Below are 22,029 nucleotides of genomic sequence, written 5' to 3' on the forward strand. Positions count from 1 at the left end.
ATTTCGTCTGAGCTTAAAAAAATTAACCTGAGCACTTTTGCGGCTAACAAAATGTACACCCTACCCACATATGACTTTATGAGGGAATTTCATCTTTTCACATTGTGCATTTTGCAAGTCGCAACAGAGTGGATGAGGAGTGTGGGTGCAGAGGTGGGCTGGTTAGAAGGCTCATCTTGATTCTCTAATACAGCAGCCCAGCTTCCAAACTCAACCGTCCTCCCACACACACCCCCTGTCCCACCCCATGCTATCTGGCACCACTTGACATTGTCGCATGCTTGCCTCACGTTCTCCCATGAGATACGTTGTGCCACTTTATGTCCCCATGTATCTTCCAAAGCTACTGCCCAGTATGCAGTTATCAGGAGCCATGCAATTGCAAATAACTTAAGAAAATCTTGGATTTAAACTCACTATCATTGGTACTGGATCAAAAGACTTGAGGAAAACAAATCTTTTAAATGCCTATTAAATTTGCAAACAAACAAAAACCACATCAGAAATGTTCTGTTATTATAGGCTTGTCAAAGTTTCAATAGTTTTAGGAGTAATAAGACCACCTGCTGAGTTGAAGCTTTTGAAACCCAGCCAAATATTGATAATGAAACGGCTGTCATAATGAAAGCTTCCAGCCCCAGTGACAGAACAGAAATCTATTTAAATCTGGCGGTCAATGGAAGGGAGAAGGTGTGGACCATTTGTTCGACAGTCAGAAGGGCTTTCTTTAAACAGCTAGCTCAATTAAATAGATCATAAAAACATGACAGCAGAGGACATTTTTGAATTATTTTCTTATATGTTATGGTAGTTTCTCCATTGGAAAAGTACTGTAATGCATGTGAACAATAACAGAATGCGGATCAACCTAATGTTGCAGGACAGACCCCCATGATGATGCACTGCGCTGTAAATACATCTACATTAAAATTATCATCTAATAGTGACACTTGAAGGGGTCAAAACACTTTATGATTACCATCGAGAATACTTGTAACGCCTCAACAAACTTTCCATTTTCTTCATGAACTCTCAAACCTGGCACACATTTACTGACCGTCCACTAGGCAAATGTGGTGTGCGAGAGTAAATCCAAATTTTGTCCTCCATTTAAAACGGGGAACCCACTGACAGTGGGGACGGTTGTCCATTTTGTAAGCATTCTCAATCTGCAAAAAGGCCAGAGGAAAATTGGATTCTGTGCAACAAAAAAATCTAAATGTGGCCATTCGACTTTGCACCCAGATAAAATTTGGTTCAGGCTTCCTGCTCTCAGGGCAGGGAAGTCCCACCTCAACACTTGCCATTCAGTCAGAGTATTTATTTAACTCCTCTGCCATTTCCTGGTTCCCCATTATTATTTCCCCAATCACATTCTCTATGGGGCCTATGTTCACTTTGGCTTCTCTTTTCCTTTTATATATTTGAAGATGCTCTTACTGTCCATTTTTATATTGCTTACTAGTTTATCCTCCTAATTTATCTACTCCCTCTTAATTAATTTTTTGGTCATCTGTTGTTCATTTTCAAAACTTTTCCAATTGTCTAGCTTGCCACTAATCTTTGCCACATTGTAGGTTTTCTCTTTCAGTTTAATACTGGGCTGGATTCTCCGCCACCTGCCGTCGGTAGCGGAGTTCCCGATGTGGTAAAGAATCCAAAGTCGAGGAGAAATCGGGATCGGTGCCTGAGGCTGACCCATTTTCAATACTCCAGCTCCCCGCTGATTGAGGTTCACACCTACTCGCTAGCGTATTCTTCAGGCCTGCATGGTTCTCTGGTACTCTAGGCCGGGTATCTTGTGAACGAGGATAACTATGGGTCTGGGCAAACATGACCCTGATGTAGTGGAACACGTGGTGGGCCAAGGGGGGTAACTCCTTGGGGGGGGGGGGGGGGGGATTTCCCTCAAAGTCCATGTGAGGGCCAGCCTCCCACCCCCTCTATAATGTAAGACCTGCTCACCCCCCCCCCCCCCCCCCCGAGTCACCCTAAATAAAGATACCTCCCGAGACCCTTGAAAAAAGAGCCCCGGTCTGGAAGCTAGAGAGCAGTTCAGACACAGGCAGTGAAAACAAATACTGTTGTAGCATTCACCTGGGCATACACCTGCTGGCTCAGACAGAGGAGGCACCACGGGTCAATTCCTAGAAAGATAATCCAGGCAGCTGTGTTTAAACCCCTCAGATCCATGAGTTGCACCCATTCATTCATTTCCCTTACTAGGTTGTGATTGACAGCATCAATGTACACACAGCTGTCAGCCATGTCTCATCTTTTTTCACAGTTGAGTAACTCTCAAGTGCTCTAACCACAAAATTTATGAACATCAACCACTTCAAAGAGATCATGTTGGTGGGAAGGGCGGGAAAATCCCACCCAAAATGATGCTGTTACATCTTTGGGAAGATTATTAAACTCACTTCTGGTTAGGAAGCTACCGTGAAAGTCTTTTTGGAAGTAGCAGTGTCCCATTTTTTAAAAAAAAGGTCTGCACCTTCCCGAGCTTATGTATGGAGGAAAGGTCTCCTGAGGCTTTGCATTGAATTTCTTTTAATAAGTTTCACAGTTTGGGTATTGCCTTTGCCTGCCACTGGTTAATTTTCATTACAGCTGACAGACGCAGTCAGAAGTTGTGTAATGAGCCATAATAGGACTATATGCAATTAATGGAACAAATGGGAATAGATTGGGAAATATGTAATATGCTTTAAATAGAAAAAAAGCACAGAAGGATGTCAGGGTGAATCAGAATTTTACGCAGCATTGTGATTTTTTAAAAAATGATGATGATGATCCCCCATTCCTAACATTTATTTACTGAGAAATAACACACGAGTATTAGTTCTCAATGGAGACAATAAAAATAAGAGGCCATCATCATTTGCTCTTTATATAATCTGCTCTCGTGCACTTTAAGTCTGTAATCCGTCAATCATTTTCTTTTTGATTAAATGCTTGTTCTTCCAAATGCTTAGGGTGGGATTTACCGGCTGTTCATGCCGGGGGGGAATATTCTGGTCAGAGGCCAGTGCACGGGCTTCCCGGCGACAAGGATTGCTGGCACCGGGAAATCCCATTGATGCCCGTGGGGGTGGTAGATCCTGCTGGAGGACTGCCTAATGCGGTGGGGCGGTGGGTAAATCTCACCCTTAGTCTTTACGTTTTGACATTCTCTAATTTGATTTTAATTCAAGCAAAATGTTCTGATGTCTCTTATCACAATTGCTAACACATGCTACTATCTATCAGCCATGGCTCAGTTGGAGGACCCTCACCTCCAGATCTGAAGATTGTGGATTCACTTTCCATTCTAGAGCCCTAATCATACAAATCTAAGCTGACACTCCATTCAGATCTGATAGAGAGGAACGCTGCACTGTTTGGAGGAGTTGGCTTTCAGATCAGCATTAAACCTGCTTCCTCAGGTTTATGTAAAAGATCTGACGGGACTATTTTTAAGAAGAGCAGGGGAGTTAACCCTGCTGTCCGAGCCAATATTTATTCCTCAATCAGCATCATTACTTGGTTGTTACCATTTTATTGTTTGTTCGAGCTTGCTGGGTGAAAATTGGCTTCCACCGTTCTACATTACAGAAGTGAACACCTTTAAAAAGCTGGAAAGTGCAGAGAGGTGACCTGGGGTCATGAAAGCCACTGGAGTGGCAGTGCCAATTCCGGGTTCAAATCGGCCTTGGGTGACTGTGTGGAGTTTTCACTTTCTCCCCTTGTCTGTGTGGGTTTCCTCCAGGTGCTCCGGTTTCCTCCCACAGTCCAGAAATATGCTGGTTCGGTGGATTGGCCACGCTGAATTACCCCTTAGTGACCAAAAAGTTTAGGTGGGGTTACGGGGATAGGGTCGGGCGTGGGTCTAGGGAGAGTACTCTTTCCATAGGTCGGTGCAGACTCAATGGGCCGAATGGCTTCCTTCTGTGTGTGGAGATTCTAAATAAATGCAAGACTTCTTTTCTTTTCAACATTAACATTTGTAACATTTTTAAAGTCACTAAACAATCACAAACTTAATAATAAACTTGACTTGAGCGACTGATAATCCCCTCTTTACACCCTCCCCAAACCCCAACCCCACAAATAACCCGGTTGCCTCTCTTAACATCTTTAAATATTTGTAAACTCCATGATATATTTTGCAATCACTTTTGGAGGGCTCATCACACTGAACCCAAAGTCCGATTCATGCAGTCTTGTTTTGAGTATTGCATAACAAGATCCCCTGAGCCACCATGTTGCCAGTGTCCTAGTGCATGTGGAAGCACTCCTTTGAAGGCCTTACTGGGACGGTTCTCCTGCAGTTGATCCCAATTCTTTCAACCCTCTTGAGTCTATTAGCAGCTGCTTACTGACTAGACACTATTGTTCTTTGGCTGATCCTTTTTAGGATCTTTCGTCAGAAGAGGAACTGGCGAAAATCGACTGGAAGCAGACCCTAGTGGGGAAGACAGCAGAGCAAAAATGGCAGGAGTTTGTATGTATAATTGAGGACATTGGGCCAATTCAAACTGATTCCGGAAGGCTAGTGATGGGAGACGAGGAAATGGCTGGAGAACTTAATAAGTACTTTGCGTCTGTCTTCACAGTGGAAGACTGAGTAATATCCCAAAAATTATAGAGGGTCAGGGGGCTGAGTTGAGTATGGTTGCCATTACAAAAGAGGTTCATCCCCAAGAAAAGAAAGATTATCCGGGGAGGGATTAGACAGCCATGGCTGACAAAGGAGGTCAGGAAATGTATCAAAGAAAAAGAGAGATCCTATAAAGTGGCCAAAAGCACTGGGAAATCAGAAGATTGGGAAGGCTACAAAAACAAACAGAGGTTAACAAAGAGACAAATAAGGAAGAAGAGGATCAAATATGAAGGCAGGCTAGCCAGTAACATAAGAATGATAGTAAAAGTTTCTTTCAATACATAAGAAACAAACGACAGGCCAAAGTAGACATTGGGCCAATTCAAACTGATTCCGGAAGGCTAGTGATGGGAGACGAGGAAATGGCTGGAGAACTTAATAAGTACTTTGCGTCTGTCTTCACAGTGGAAGACTGAGTAATATCCCAAAAATTATAGAGGGTCAGGGGGCTGAGTTGAGTATGGTTGCCATTACAAAAGAGATGGTGCTAAAAAAAGCTAAAAGGTCTTAAAATTGACAAATCTCCTAGCCCCGATGGGCTACACCCTAGAGTTCTGAGAGAGGTGGCTGAAGAAATAGCGGAAGCGTTGGTTGAGATCTTTCAAAAATCACTGGAGTCAGGGAAAGTCCCGGACGATTGCAAGATCGCTGTTGTAACCCTCTTGTTCAAGAAAGGATCAAGACAAAAGATGGAAAATTATAGGCCAATTAGCCTAACCTCGGTTGTTGGTAAAATTCTAGAATCGATCGTTAAGGATGAGATTTCTAAATTCTTGGAAGAGCAGCGTCGGATTAGAACAAGTCAACATGGATTTAGTAAGGGGAGGTCGTGCCTGACGAACCTGTTAGAATTCTTTGAGGAGGTGACAAGTAGGTTAGACCAGGGAAAGCCAGTGGATGTGGTCTATCTGGATTTCCAAAAGGCCTTTGATAAGGTGCCACACAGGAGGCTGCTGAGTAAGGTGAGGGCCCATGGTGTTCGAGGTGAGCTACTGGCATGGGTTGAGGATTGGCTGTCTGACAGAAGGCAGAGAGTTGGGATAAAAGGTTCTTTTTCGGAATGGCAGCCGGTGACCAGCGGTGTCCCACAGGGTTCAGTGTTGGGGCCACAGCTGTTCACCATATATATTAATGATCTGGATGAAGGGACTGGGGGCATTCTAGTGAAGTTTGCCGATGATACGAAGTTAGGTGGTCAGGCAGGTAGTGCTGAGGAAGTGGGGAGGCTGCAGAAGGATCTAGACAGTTTGGGAGAGTGGTGCAGGAAATGGCTGATGCAATTCAACGTGAGAAAATGTGAGGTCTTGCACTTTGGAAAAAAGAATCCAAGCATAGACTACTTTCTAAACGGTGAGAAAATTCATAATGCCAAAGTACAAAGGGATCTGGGAGTGCTAGTCGAGGATTCCCTAAAGATAAACATGCAGGTTGAATCTGTGATTAAGAAAGCGAATGCAATGTTGTCATTTATCTTAAGAGGGTTGGAATATAAAAGCAGCGATGTGCTACTGAGCCTTTATAAGGCTCTGGTTAGGCCCCATTTGGAGTACTGTGTCCAGTTTTGGGCTCCACATCTCAGGAAGGACATACTGGCACTGGAGCGAGTCCAGCGGAGAATTCCCACGGATGATCTCTGGAATGGCGGGTCTAACATATGATGAACGGCTGAGGATCCTGGATTGTATTCATTGGAGTTTAGAAGGTTAAGGGGAGATCTAATAGAAACTACAAGATAATACATGGCTTAGAAAGGGTGGACCGCAAAGAAACTGTTTCCGTTAGGTGAGGAGACAAGGACCCGTGGGCACAGCCTTAGAATTAGAGGGGGTAAATTCAGAACAGAAATGCGGAGACATTTCTTCAGCCAGAGAGTGGTGGGCCTGTGGAATTCATTGCCGCGGAGTGCAGTGGAGGCCGGGACCCTAAATGGCTTCAAGGCAGAGATAGATAAATTCTTGATGTCGCGAGGGATTAAGGGCTACGGGGAGAATGCTGGTAGGTGGAGTTGAAATGCCCATCAGCCATGATTGAATGGCGGAGTGGACTCGATGGGCCGAATGGCCTTACTTCCACTCCTATGTCTTATGGTCTTATGGTCTTAAGCTGCCTTTACGAAAAGAATGTTACAGAAACCTTAAAATGTTTTTGTCTTGAACAATCTTCTTATGTTGGCCACTAAAGCCCTATGATCTCCGTATTTCTAAATTTGTTCTTACTAAAGAATCATAGAATGGTTACAGTACAGATGTAGGCCATTTGGCCCGTTGTGCCCATGCTGGCTCTCTCCAAGAACAACTCGTCTAGACCACTCGCTTGCCTTTTCCCCATTTACCACTGCAAATTTTTCTCTTCAGATAATTATCCAATTCTCTGTTGAATTTCTGTTTCTAAGCAGAAGATTTAAATGGACAAAACCTCAGAATTCTTTTTCAATTTTGACCAATTTAAGAAAAAGTCTCTTACAGGTGATGGTTGCAGAGTAACTGATTGGCTGATGTATGCACCCAACTATTACCCGACCTTCCTGGATTCCACCCTCTGAAGAAATTTTTTTTTCCGCCGTGACCCGTTTCTCCCAATGTTTCCTCTTCCTTGGTGGCCTGCTGCGCCTGAGGAGCTGGAACCGTGGTTGATTTTATTTCCCTGCCTAGCTCTGGGCCAGCTGTGAGGACACCACACTCGCAAGCTGATTAAAACCAGCTTACTCAGTATAGCGCATGGATTGAACCTGAGAATTCCTGGTAACATTTACTTTCCAAAAATAATATGATTTCCTGAAGGTTTTTTCTCATGTGTTTGGTTCCAGGTTCTGTCTAATGTGAAATTGTCTTGCTTATCCAGGCAGCAGAGTCAATATATTTATTAGCAGAAAAGACTGAATGGTGTAGAACAGCTGCAAGTGTGAATCACACAATCAATTACTGGAGGGTCTGCACGAACTGATGTGGGAGAGTCAGTGTGGAGAAAGCTTGTGATTTTAGCAAATGCAGAAAGTTGTTGGTGTTGCCTTTGCAAGCTACTGACCTGTGCTTGCAGCTGATAATTTGACACTATTAATCAGAAATCAGCAACTGTAGGATGAATGATGATACCTTACTCAGTGGGAAAGTTAATAATCACAAATGACTAGACAGTTTTCTTGAGTATGGGGAATAGCCAAAAATATTAGTGCAATTTGCAGAGAAAGCTACGTACACAAAAAATAATGATGCAAAAATTTTTTTTTGGAACAGCATTTTATTATTAATACTATAACACTGTTAAATTTGACGTCTTGGACCTTTGTATTTTATGGCATCTTGCAGTTGCAGTAGAAATATGAAGGTGCCATATTTTTGTCTGCCATCTGCTGGATAACTGGAGTACTGCAAACAAGCTATGAAAGTGCGCCTGCAGCACACATGCAGCATATAATGCACCATAAAGTAAACATTCATTTCTGAATAAATCACCACTATTTTTTATTCCAAACAAAACAAAAGATATACTCATGCAACTGGAAGTTCCCAAGAGCTGACAGCAGTGCTCAAATTCCCAATGAATTTAGGCACATCTTATATACCCTAACTTGGCTAAGTTTTCACCCTAATAAAGTTTTCTTTAGGTTAGAAGGGTTGTTCCTGTCATTTTCCTTCCCACTCCCACCTGTGTCTCCCCCCCCCATTTTAGTCAAATCCAACTTGGGAAAGGTGAAATGCTCACCTGGTAACTAGTGCTGAGACTGAACTGTGTAACATTTCCTGAACATAAACTTCTCCTCCCGTAGGAACAGAAACTGGTGGAAGATGCCACTCGTGAGGTGAAGAAAGTCCGTAAAGCTCGAACCCGACGACCAGAGTGGGATGTGATGGGACGCGATAAAGAGTTTAGAGCTGATCACAGGTTTTCCCCATCACCCTACCACGCAGCATCTTCTGAAGGATCAGTGTCACCAGATACAAGGTACAACTCTCCCAGCTTAAACATTGCAGAAAAGTAACTATTATCCCTGGATTATGTTTGATGAATTCCTTCGGCAGATGTTACTAACCACAGAATTATGTTAACTTCAGCGTATTACAGTTTCTAATTTGGACAGCCAAGTAAATGTTTGTGCTGAATTTGCTCCTAGTTTGGTGCCATCAACAAATTGGATCGTTTGATTTTTGAGTTTATATAAATCAGAAACAGTAAAGATCCCAGGATTTTGCCCTCACCACTCTTCCTGGATTTAATCCTCACTGAGAACTTGATATTTCCTACTCTTCAGCCAGGCTCTTATCCTTTCCCAAGGTTCATCCCGAATTTCCACAACTCTTGAGTTTAACTCATCGTCTTTTATGTGGCACTTCAACAAAAGAAGGTTTGAAATCGGGATGCATAATGTAATGGAAAATATCACAATTCCTCTAAGTTTTCAGTTGCTTGAGGTTGAGGAGGTTGGCTGGCCCACAATGCCACTGATAAGCTGATAACATTTAGAAGAAATGAAATGACGAGTGCACCAATCTCTGCAAGATCGTACATGAAATTGGAGAATGGCCCCTCAGTTGGAAAAAGTGCATGCATCAACGCCAAAGAATGGGATACTGCCTATAGCTTTGTAGCACCGTTACATAGCAGCACCATGCTGGTAGCATTTATCAGAAATGGAACTGAGCGTGAGATAAAAAGAGAGTTTTCCAGTGTGAAAACTGGTTTCATCTCACAAGGATACATTTACTTCCTCGGCTTATTCAAGATGATTGGCATGACATTCCCAAATAGACTGTTAAGAAAAGATGGAAGTCAGAGATTGTGAGTTTAATAACCTGAAGTATGCAGATGTAGTACCCATAGCTGAAAATGAGAGGAAAGCAGTGGACAGACAGGCTGTTGGAAGCACCTGTCTGGAATGAAAAAAAATTCTAAAGAAATAAAATCAAGAGTAAATAGAAATCAATCAGTAGACACAACTGTATAAATAAATTTAGAGAGGATCCATCAAACATATTTTCCTTTTAGGGATACTGAGTCACACCGCATTCAAAAGAGGTGAGCTCAAGACTGGCAAGAATGGTAAATGATAGTTGGAAGGATAAAATTATAACTTGAACAGGCTTCTGGATATTATTGTTGAGGGCTACTGAGAGATATTTCCCAGTTCCTTACTGACAGAGGCCACCTGCTTGACAGGTACTTAAGTCAAGAACTCGCTATGGATATTTAGTGAGATCGATCTCATGATTGGATCATTGTAACCTTGTCAAGACCAACGTTTAAGATCGTACTTAACCATGCTGCAGTCCTGCTGCTTCAATATACAGATTGGAACATTGGCATTTATATGACCAGCCGTTCTCTAGAAATGTCAAGTATGGACATTGAAAACTACATGCAGACAACATTACGTTGCTTTGCGATATGAATTGAAATGATCCACAGAATTCCATGGAGGGGCAATGATTGGGTATTTAAAACGATAACAACTGTGAGAGCAATTTCCCATTACTATATACGCATAGCTATGAAAAGGGAGAGTATCGAAGCAAGATTATTATGCTGGGAGAAAAATAAAAGTAAAGACTGAGAGAAAGACCAAGGTAATTTGAACCATAAGGAATAGGACAGAATGACAAGCAAATTAGCAGTCGCAACAGCACAGGAGATGCAACAAAAGTGCAGAAACATCAACAAGTCATATTTGTCTTATGGTCAGATATTTCTAGGGGGGAATACCGAAGATCATTTAAATAGTTCAGCTGCATGGGCAGCACGGTGGCCTAGTGGTTAGCACAACCGCCTCACGGCGCTGAGGTCCCAGGTTCGATCCCGGCTCTGGGTCACTGTCCGTGTGGAGTTTGCACATTCTCCCCGTGTCTGCGTGGGTTTCGCCCCCACAACCCAAAAATGTGCAGAGTAGGTGGATTGGCCATGCTAAATTGCCCCTTAATTGGAAAAAATAATTGGGTAATCTAAATTTTAAAAAAATAAATAAATAAATAGTTCAGCTGGATTTTGCCTTATTTTGCCAGTGATCATGGAGAAGATGATGTCCCAGAATATAGATTTCTGATCATCTAGATAGTGAGAAGATCAGGATGTGTGGCAGGAAGAAACCTGGAAGAAAATTGGGCAATAAATTCCCTCAAATTGTGCAGCTTTTAGCACTGTAACGGAGGTCATGCATCATGCGTATGATCCCAGTGTTGGCATGTTGCCATTTTGGTAAGAGAAGGGTGCATGGACCCTGCCATTTGTGTGTGCTGGGAAGCTGTGAATGGATGCTATGCTAACTTCGCAAGTCCAACTGGCTGATGTGGCACCAGCGTTCCTGATTTGGAGAATGCATTTGGAGGCAATGTATTTCTATATCATTTTGCAAACAAGAAGTGTTAAGTTGCAAAACAGGCCTTGCACAAGAGTTATTTCAAGGATCCAGGACCCAAGTTACAAGTAAGGTCATTGTTTTTGGAACATCTTTTATTGTAAAATGTCTGGAAGTATTTTGGGCTGTTGCAGGAAGTGTTTTGGTGAGTCCTTAGATTTGGCGGAGGTGTTGGTACATCCTCAGGCTGGGGTGGGGTGGGGTGGAGGGTTGAGGTGGGAGCAAGTGCAGTGGAGTAGGTGATCTCTACACAGAAAGGCAGTAACCGATGGGGGGCAGTGCTTCTGATCAGCACTGTTCACACACAGGCAGTAACAGATAGGGAGGGACAGTGCTTCCGATCTGCAGCATGACAGAGAGATGGAATAGAGGACATGGAGACGGCCTGCCCTGTGCCAACCTCAAGCTGGAGCAAGTCAGCCAATGCACACGGCACCTCTTTGTGCATGCCCAACCAGCATTGTTCTGAAAGCTGCCCCATCAAGGTCCTCACCCGAGTCCTCTGGAGCAATACTTGTATGTCACTTTGCCCACCAGTGAGTTGGCAATGGAACCATCCATTACTCCTCGCCTGCCATTGTGCGACCCTAACTCTTCATTAGACTGCAAGGTTTCCGCAATGCCAGAGCTGGTGGCTGTGAGTGTCAGAAAAAATGACAGGGTCTCTTCATCAGTGCTGTGCTGTTGCTCTCTCTTCACCCACCTGGGGTTATTATATTTGGACAGGCAGAAATTTTCGGGTGTATTAAAGCCGAAATTTGTTAAGCAAAGGTTGTTGTGAGATAACAGGGTTGGGTTGGGAAGCAAGAGATCCATTGTCACACCATGAACATCATGCTCATCACGCCAGATACCTGGAAGAGGGTGAGCTGAGATTGGGAACGGCTGTAAGACCTCAATGTTCTGAATGATGTTGGATGCCGAGGGCCCTGTCATAGCCAGCTCATGAGTGGGCGGCCATATTGTTTGTTGGGGCTCTGGAGATGCAGGCATCCTTGTCCCTTCCTTCTCTTATGTACCACCTTTTCCTGCAAGCAAGAGAGCAAAATGTTAGTGATGGTGCAGCATTGTTTAGATGAAGAGCCTGCCAGAGCAGAACAGCTGAAGGCACGTGGAGGCAGCGATAGATGAGTGTGAGACTGGCAGCATTAGTAGGTGGGCGGGTGAGGTGGAGTATCTAATTGTTAGGCATGAGTTCTGAGCCACAGTGAGTGCTGCTGGGTGAATGAATGCTGTGTGGCGCATTGAGTAGGGAGCAAGGTTGATGGTGTGGTATGGGGAGAATTATTCATTCATAGGATGTGGGCATTGCTGGCTATCCAACATTTTTTGCCCACCCTTAATTGCCTTTGAGATGTCATGTGAAGATGCATTGATGACCTTTGAACACCTGTGTGAGGTCATTAGAGTTTGTGTGGCACTGTTTCCAACTCGTCAAGGCTAGACTCGGAGAGTTAGCTTCCTGGTCACCTATTCCGACTCCCTTCCGAATGTGGTCCAACAGGCCTTCTGGACCATTGTGGAACCATTAAATCTCTGCTCCTGCCCACCAGAATCACTATATCCTTCAATGCTATATCCATCAATCTAGAAAACTCTGTCTCCACTGGCATTCAAGTTGTAACTATTTACATTGAGGAATATTCATGTGCAGCCTCTCTTTATTGTACAGCCTGCCTTTAAAGTGAGCAGGCTGGAAGTAACATGTGATTGATAAATAACACTGCTGTACCCTCTGCTGTGCGCAAAGGCCACGGGCAACTTGGAGGAACAACAACAGCGCAGAAGCAACTTGAGCCAAAGCTACAGTCATGCAGATGAAGTGGCTGTGTGAAAGTTCTATGGTTCTCACATTGACCTGCATGAATGTGGATAAGTTTGTGAGGAGGACGCCCCGCACTCAAACACCAGAGCAACAAAACTTTAGCCCATTTTTTAATTCAACAATAGTTCTCAAGATAAACGGAAATTTCTTGTTTTTTTTTGACAGGTCCTACATATCTGATGTGGGGGAACTTTCATATCCTGCTAGTCCCAACCATCCAGTTCAACAGTCAGCAGTCTCCATTTCCTATGTAGTACCCGATAACAAAGAGCTCTTATCAGCTGTAACCCAAGCACAGGATCGTGCATACAGACTGCCTGCCACAAATGTTAGGCAAACCTCACTTACCAGAACACAGCAGCCCCACCTTACGCAACCTGTTGAAGCTACTCTCAATGGCCCACGACCCCAACTTGTTAAAGACTACAGGTAAGCAAGACTCTGCTGACTATTGGACTGTAAGAATTAATACTAGAAAAATGTGAATAGCTAAGAGCTAGTTGAAAGGAAGGATTACTTCCCTTTTGATGAGGATTATCACTTTTAGACAACCTGATAGCCTTATACTATTTAGCAAGTCAGGAAGAGATGCTGAGAAGGTGATGCCTAGATTAAAGTGCATTTTCCAAACTATGAGGCATCCAGCCTAGTTAAACATGGGCACATTGCAGGGGAATATATTTAGTCAGATCAGTCAGAGAGAAGCTTAATATTTTTAAAGAACCCTGCTGTTGGTGCACTTTACATTGTGCCAAAACATAGAAATCATGTTGTAAAAGCTCAAGCAGGCAGTACTTGTTTTTTTCTGGGCAATAAATGTTCTCCTGACCCTGCAGTATGGCAGGCAGGAAACGTATACTCATCGTGCGCGGGATTCTCTGATCCTGAGGCTAAGTGTTGACGCCGTCGGAAACACCGTTGCGTTTCCCGACGGCGTCAACATGGCCTCAGGATCAGAAATTCTGGCCCCTACAGGGGGCAACACAGCACTGGAGCAACCCATGCCACTCCAGCTGCTGATCCCGGTACCAATTGGGTGCCGCAGGGTCCGCGCATGCGCAGTGGCACCGGCGCCAACGCGCGCATGTGCAGTGGCTCCCTTCTCCGTGCCAACATGGCATGGGCCACAGGGGCCGGCGCGGAAGAAAGGAGGCACCCAGCACGAGAGGCCGGCCCGCCGATTGGTGGGCCCCTGATCACAGGCCAGGCTACAACGGAGGCACCCCCCCCCCCCCCCCCCCCCCCCCCCCCCCCCACACACACACAGGCCCTGGACCGTTCCAGGCCGAGGTCCCGCCAGCTATGAGCAGGTTAGAACGGCGCCAGCGGGACTCAGGTTTTTGTTATGGCCGCTCGGCCCATCCTGGGCCGAGAATCGGCGGGGAGGGGGGGCCGCGTAGAGCGGCCCCCGACCACGCGGTGCCGATTCTCCGCTCTGCGGGGAATCACATCCTGGCGGTGGGGCGACATTTCGCGATTTGCGCCGGTCGCGGCGATTCTCCGGCCCGGCTCCGGGCTGAGAGAATCCCGCCCCATGTGCTAAGAGGCCAAAAGAAGTGCCCACACCACGGTACTTTTTGTGGCCCCATCTTCAAAACACATAGTTCACTGCTCCCCAGACCCCCTGCATGTTCCAATGGACATCGATTTTCTCCTGACTCCAGACACTCATCCCAAATGGACCTCGATTGCACTCATTGACATTGATTTTCCACACCCACCCCCCATCCTGATTGTCACCAAGTTTATTTTTTTTTGGCTTTCATGGGGTGGGCACGGTGGCACAGTGGTTAACACTGCTACCTCACAGAACCAGGGACCCAGGTTCGATTTCAGCTTTGGTGCCGGTCTGTGTGGAGTTTGCACATTCTCCCCGTGTCTGCGTTGGTTTCCTCCGGGTGCTCTGGTTTCCTCCCACAATGTAGGTTAGATGGATTTGCCATGCTTAATTGCCCCTTAGCGTCCAGGGATGTGTTGGTTAGGTTAAGGGGTTATAGGAATAGGGTGGAGAAATGGGTTTGGGTGGAGTGCTCTTTCAGAGGGTCGGTGCAGACTCAATGGGCCAAATGGCCTCCTTCTGCACTATAGGGATTGTGTGATTCTCTGGGTGTAGTTTGAACTTTTTCCCTGTGCAGTGTGGGATTTCTCCAGGTGCTCCAGTTTCTTACCACAGTCCAAAGATGTTCAGGTTATGTGAATTGGCCATGATCAATGTGTGGGGTTACCAGTACAGGGTAGGGGAGTGGGCCCATGTCGAGTGTTCTGTCACAGGGTCAGTGCAAACTCGATGGGCCGAAGGGCTTCCTCCTAATGGTAGAAATTCTATGGGATTCTTTGTGGGTGTCGCTGGCTAGGCCAGCATTTCTATTGATCACAAGTGATATCCATCTTCCCAATCACAGCCCTTTGCCCACCTGAGTTGACTGCAGTCCCTTTTCCCAGTCGCCCCCTTCCTCACTTAACCTGAGACCAGCTGAGAAGACAACAGTGACTCAGTCAACCACTTAGCTACCTGGCCCTCACTAATAATAATAATATAATAATCTTTATTATTGTCACAAGTAGGCTGAAATTAATGCTGCAATGAAGTTACTGTGAAAAGCCCCTAGTTGCCACACTTCGGCTCCTGCTCGGGTACACTGAGGGAGAATTCAGAATGTTAATTCACCTAGCAAGCATGTCTTTCGGCACTTGCGGGAGGAAACCGGAGCACCTGGCGGAAACCCACGCAGACACAGGAGAGCGTGCAGACTGCACAGACAGTGACCCAAGCGGGAATCGAACCTGGGAACCTGGCGCTGTGAAGCAACAGTGCTAACCACTGTGCTGCACTAGTTAGTATGGCGATTGATCTCTATACTCCCCCTCTCCCCCTGCTCAAAAATGGGTGCATCAGAATTTCTAGACCCAGATTTCTTTGGCTCAAATAGACCCTATGGGTTTCACATCAATGAATCCCATTAACTGCTCTCTTATTATGCCCCTCAATCCCGTCTCTCCAGAATTGCCCCTTTAAGTATTTCATGTACTCTGTTTCAGTGGCCCTTCCTGGTAATGCATTCCATTTTTAAGACTGATGTTATTAATAAAAGATTATTATTATTTAGGCAGCAAAATCTTATTCTGAAAAATAGTTTATCTTAGAAATCTGAAGCCTTTTATCTTATCAGTAATCGAATGTTGTTCAGGCATGATAGCATGATGCAAATAGGCACAAAACCCAAGTGAATGCAGGGTCAAATTTAATGTTGAGGGAGAGTAATCCAGTGCACAATTTCAGATTCGTATTTTGCAACATGCTTCGAATTGCCCTGAATATTAGTCGCTGACCTTGGTGCTGAAAGTAGCCTCTGTGAGATCAAGCACTGTGCATCAGGTGACATGGAGGATTTGTTAGAGAGTCTTTCTTTGTTTCTTTTTCTGATAACGTGCTGTTCCCTACACTCTGGGTCTGAGCTGAAAGTAGACAAAGTGTAATCACACCTTTGCCTCTGCCAGTCTCGGGTCGTCACTACGGGTACACAGGAATGTGGCAGACTGAATCGGCTAGCTGACTTTTCTCCCTTCCTTCGGGCATTAGACTCCACACTGCTTGATGTTAATCCTGTGATAACACGCCTGAGCTTCAGATCTCATGTCACAGAGAATACTGGGGTAAACCTGTATCCTACCACCCACTGGTGGAGAGTGTTATATGTTAATTTCTTTTAAAAAGTATCTTCATTTGACAAATTTTTGGAGGAAGCATTTATTCTCAGAGTTGTTGGTATTTGTCATGCTTTGTCACAAAACGCGAATGAGACAGAGACCATTACATCTTTCAGGAGAAAATTGGATAAACATTTGAAGCAGAGAAAAATTCAAAGCTATAGGGAGAGAATAGGGCAATGAGAATATTTTTGGATTGTTTTAACAAGAACCCATCACAAATACACTGGGCCAAATGACCCTCTCCTTTGTTTGGAGCATCTGTTGTTCCCTGGCTTCTCTTGGAGACTGCTTTCCAACTAAGGAAAAAGAGAGATTTGTGTGATGACTTTTGACCCAGAAGCAGTACAGTAATGAACATTTGAAATTTCTTTTAAATGTCTGTGGTATTCTGTAATTGTTTCTAAGAAGGTCTGAAAATGACTTTAAGAGTTTGCATCAATTTTAAAGGGACCAATTGTAATTTTCTTGAACAATAGTGGTGTCAAGGTGGCACAGTGGTTAGCACTCCTGCCTCACAGTGCCAGGAACCCAGGTTCAATTCCGGCATTGGGTGACAGAGGGACGTTTGTGCATTCTTCCCATGTCTGCGTGGGTTTCCTTCAGGTGCTCCGGTTTCCTCCCATAGTCCAAAGATGTGTGGGTCAGGTGAATTGCCATGATCAGTGCACGGATTTATAGGGACATAGCCGGGGAGTGGACCTAGGTAGAGCGCTCTGTTCATGGAGACTTGATGGGTGGAATGGCCTCCTGCATGGTAGGGATTCTATTCTATGGATAAGAAATACTGGCTACCCTTAACCTGGAAAGGAGTTAGCATACAAATGCCATGTGATTGGCACAAAGGGGAGCACAAAAGGCACATTTATAAGGAGCTGTATATCTGTAAAGCAGTTAAACAGGACAGAAAACTGAAGACTGGGTTAGAGCAGAGACTGTGAATTGGACAATTTTACTGCTGTTGTTTTTCCAGAGCTGACCAGACCACTTGACAGGGTTTATTTAAGGTATATTATAAAAGAGCCTCTGGGGAATCATTGCCTTCAAGACCATCATGACCTAGCTGTGAAATTTCTGCAGGAATGTGCCATTTGGGTGAAGACAGTCTCTGGGGACCTTTATGGGATACAGCTAGTGGTGAACCTAATTTGTGGTCTGAATCGATTGAGTAGGAAAATAAGAGATCCTTTATATAATTTAAGACTGATCCGAATAGGCTCATGAACAGACGGGGTATAGAAGGATACAGGCGGTTGGTCTAGATAGGACACGTGATCGGCGCAGGCTTGGAGGGCCGGAGGGTCTGTTCCTGTGCTGTATTGTTCTTTGTTCTTTATAACAGAGGCTGCATGAGAGAACTTTGGAACTGCACATGATGCCACATGTCTGAGGGCAGGGATGTAGGTTGTTATAACCTCGTTAGAAACTGATAACTTTTGAAGAGAAATTCAAACTATAGAAAAAAGGGTCCCTGTTTAACTTATGGCAGTACTACAAACCAATGTTTATACATTTCACTATTCCTTCAGTGGATGTTTCATTTTCCAGGAACCAGTCTAAAATTCTCAGCTCCTGCAGACTTATTTCTGACTTCCCCAGCTAAGTAACCTCTGATTGTAGAATTGACATTTACTATGAGGGTAGATATTAGTGGAGATACTTTTTCTTGAGCACAAGCTAGGCAAATCTTCCAGCCTTCTGTAAATTCTCATGAATTCTGAAACTCAATCTCGCACAAATTCCCACCCATGTTCTGCATGGTGAATAATAGAGTCAGCATTTTCTCTGTTTCAGATGCAGGATTGGCTGCCTCCATCTCTTGCTCTCTGCCTCTCAAATGGCTACAGACCACTCAAAAACAGACTGCTGTCTGTGATGTATTCATTGATCTTGTCGGGAAACATATTTTCTGATTCTAAAAATGGCTTACATTGCCCTCATCCCCATGGGAATGTGAAACACATTAGCCTTGTATATACAGTCGGTAAAATTGCTAATTAGTCATTTTTGATCCCAACTCCCCTTTCTCTTAGAATTAATTGGACAATCCCTGCACAACATATTGTAATCCAATGCCTCTAAGACTTTTCTAGGGTTTTGAGAGGTTCCGGGTTTACTCGTGGTATACTCAGAGACTGCTGCTATTGTCTTCTCAGTAAAATATCAGTAAATATCTTCTCAGTAAAACAATCCATGCCTTCCATTGATCCCTGACAATCAAAGTAACCAGGCTTACTATCAAGAAGACTGCAGACTAGGTCACATAACCACCTTCATAATATAATCGTGATAATAAGCTTTATTGTCACAAGTAGGCTTACATTAACACTGCAGTGAAGTTACTGTGAAAAGCCCCTATGTACCCTAAACATAAAGCTACAGTCCCAAAGTATTATAATCTTATAAACCTCATAAGAGGTTTAGGGAGGCACAGCAGCCCAGTAGTTAGCACAATTGCTTCATAGCTCCAGGGTCCCAGGTTCGATTCCTGGCTTGGGTCACTGTCTGTGTGGAGTCTGCATGCTCTCCCCATGTCTACGTGGGTTTCCTCCGGGTGCACGTGCTTCCTCCCACAGTGCAAAGATATGCAGGTTAGGTGGATTAGCCAGGCTAAATTGCCCTTGGGTTAGGTGGGATTACTGGGTTACGGGATAGGATGGAGGTGTGGGCTGAAGTGGGGTCCTCTTTCCAAGAGCCGGTGCAGCATCGATGGGCCGAGTGGCCTCCTCATGCACTGTAAATTCTATGATTCCATAATTGTAAGCGGGTGCTTGTGGTTGTATAGGGCATATCTTTATTGTATCAACTGCTTAAAATAAAATTGCCCGTTAATTAATATTTAATTTGAATGGTTCTGATTTGTGCTAAAATAAAAGTTACAAAAAGTGAAATATCAGTTATTTCTTCATTTGGGAGCCATTTGGATTGATTTACTTATTTTGGTTTTAAGGTTCCTCCATGTAGCTCATGAAATGTGAAATGGTTTCAAAATAGTTAAACTTCATTTGATAAACAATAAGGGGCGGAATTCTCCCAGCCCAAAGCCGATCCGGAGACCCCGCAAATGGGCCACGCCACCCAGACGCCGGCACACGATGCCTCCGCAGAGCGCTCTACGCGGCCGGCCGGCTGATTCTCCGGCCCAGATGGGTCGAGCAGCCGTAAGAAAAGAACTGAGTCCCGCCGACGCCGTTCTAACCTGCTCTGAGCCGGCGGGACCTTGGCATTGAAGGGTCAGGTGGTGGCCTGTGGGGGGGGAGGGGTGGTCCGACCCTGGTGGGGGGGGGGCTCCGATGTGGCCTGGCCGGCGATCGGGGTCCACCAATCGGCGGGGCGCCCTATGTGGCTGGGGGGCCTCCTTTCCTATGCGCTGTCCCCTGTAGTCCTGCATCATGTTGCGTTGGGGCCGGCATGTTGAAGGAGGCTATTGCCCATGCGCACGTTGGCTCCACTGTGCATGTGCAGATCCTGCGCGCACAGTTCGCGCCGGGATCAGCAGCTGGAGTGGCACAAACCGCTCCAGCGCCAGGGTGGCCTCCTGTAGGGGCCAGAATTAGTCCTGGGAGCGGCCCGTTCACGCCGTCGTAAAATGCGACGGCGTTTACGACGGCATGGGCACTCTGCCGCGGGATTGGAGAATCCCGCCCAATATTTTTGCAAACAGGACCTTTTTAGTTCTTTTGTTTCTTTCTTGTAATTTTATCTGGTTTTTCCACTGTAGCCCACTGTGCTGTGATATTTGGCTAGCAAGTAAGTGTTGACTAATATTTCTAATGTTTTTTACAGCGCACAGCCAGTGCAGTTGGCAGAATATTATCCTCCACCTGCCCCTGCTCCTCCTCCTCCACCCCCTCCCCTCATTCCATCTGCCCAAACTGCATTTGACAGTCCTATTTCCGCACCTCCCCCTCTAGCACTCAGTTCAGTGGCAGCTGTAGGCCGCACATATACCCCCTCACCACCCCCACCTGCACCCCCATTATCTTATACCCCTCCCCCTCCTGGTCCTCCTGCTGCACCCCCTCCTCCTCCACCTGGCCCACCCCTTTTGGTCCCATCCCCACTGCACTCTGCCTTACCACCCACTGCAGTTGAAATAAAGAAAGCCCAAGCAACTCTGATGCCAATTAGTGATGCTCGAAGTGACCTACTTGCTGCTATTCGGAGAGGTGAGTTGTGATTAATTTTAGCTAATTTTTAAAGTTCAGAAGACTCAGATAGACGTTTGTCAAGAGCCAGGTCACGCCCCTTCTTCCTCTAGGACGTAGCGAAAGTGCAGGGCAGCACACTTTTTGGTGTTTTTACTCAAATTAGATCGTTTTTTGCATCTCTTTTTAAAAATCGCAGTCCAATATAATTATTAAAATTGACATTCTTTGCTTTGTTTTTGCTTCAATTTTAAAATTTTAGTTCAAATTAATGAGTTTGGACTGTATTATCAAAGAACACTTTGGAGTTACTGAATCTGACAACTTGGCTCTTCTACACCAACACTCATGGATGGTCTCCTTCACCCCAGGACATCCGAGCAATTGATTTCATTTGAACTGTTGGGCATTTCTTCCTGGCGAGCTGTACCAGTGAGGCCATCTATTTTGAAAGCAGTTTTCCCATTTTATCTTTCTGGCTCTGTATTAGCGATAAGCAGCTTCAAACCAATCTGCAACAGGAGAAAAAAAATGCCAATTTCCATTCTTATAGATTAGATCCTCACTGATTAAAGCCGTAGTCTGTTTCAACTGAGTTTGCCACATGTTGTCATCTGAGTTGAAAGGTCATGAATTAATGGCCGTGCACTCGGGTGAGAGCACAACATGGCCGGTAAATCCTGGGTGAAGCCTCCCGCTGGCCTCTCGGCAGCCTTCTCTCCTCATGGGATCAATCTAACTATGCGAGTCGTTGGAATGGGAACCCCGCCCAAAAAAGGGTGGGACCAAACGGCACTTGCTAAAGTAGGTCTTAAACCTACTTAAGGCCTGTCTACCTTTGATCTTCCAGCCTCCCCATCGAGGGTGCAGCCAGCCGCCGATCAGTGCTGGTCCACAAGAATGTGGACCAGGTGGAACGGCACTCAGGATGGGATGGGGGGGGGCGGGCTGGCTGGCTCCCTGGCCCTCCGGCTCCCTGGCCCTCCCCCTGGAACTTGGGCACATTGGCACTACTAGCAGGCACCTTGGTACTGCCACCCTGGCACTGCCAAGGTGCCCAGGTGGAAGGAGCACTGACAGGGTGGCAATGCAAGGGTGCCCAGGTGCCACGGGGCAATGCCAAGGGTCAGGGCTGGAGGCCATGCCCATGAAAGGAGATTGGAGGAGGAGTTTGAAGGGTGGGGGTGTGCAGGGCAGGTAAGTAGGGCCCTCTGGGAGGTTGAGGTGGGTGGGGGTACTGGAGGGGAAGGGGTGCTGTAAGGGAGCTTAAGGGGGTCTGAAAAAGAGGGGAGCCCCCAGGCACCCCATAGCGGAGTGTCCTCACTTGGGCAAGTGTGGGGTAGTGCCCATTGTGTGT

The 22,029-nt window shown here is 45.5% G+C and overlaps 1 protein-coding gene across 7 annotated transcripts in view; it reads left to right on the plus strand.

Annotated features, from left to right (window-relative positions):
- Positions 1 to 22,029, plus strand: part of LOC119952059 (wiskott-Aldrich syndrome protein family member 3-like) — a 115,431-nt gene that overhangs the window by 88,360 nt on the left and 5,042 nt on the right. For all 7 annotated transcript variants that reach the window (XM_038775568.1, XM_038775573.1, XM_038775569.1 and 4 more), the window contains 3 exons: positions 8,412 to 8,587; positions 12,982 to 13,245; positions 20,311 to 20,693. In XM_038775568.1, the coding sequence (XP_038631496.1) occupies positions 8,412 to 8,587; positions 12,982 to 13,245; positions 20,311 to 20,693 (823 nt within the window). The remainder of the gene's footprint in view (positions 1 to 8,411; positions 8,588 to 12,981; positions 13,246 to 20,310; positions 20,694 to 22,029) is intronic.

This window comes from Scyliorhinus canicula, chromosome 17, assembly GCF_902713615.1.
Source record: "Scyliorhinus canicula chromosome 17, sScyCan1.1, whole genome shotgun sequence".
Classification (NCBI taxonomy): Eukaryota; Metazoa; Chordata; class Chondrichthyes; order Carcharhiniformes; family Scyliorhinidae; genus Scyliorhinus; species Scyliorhinus canicula.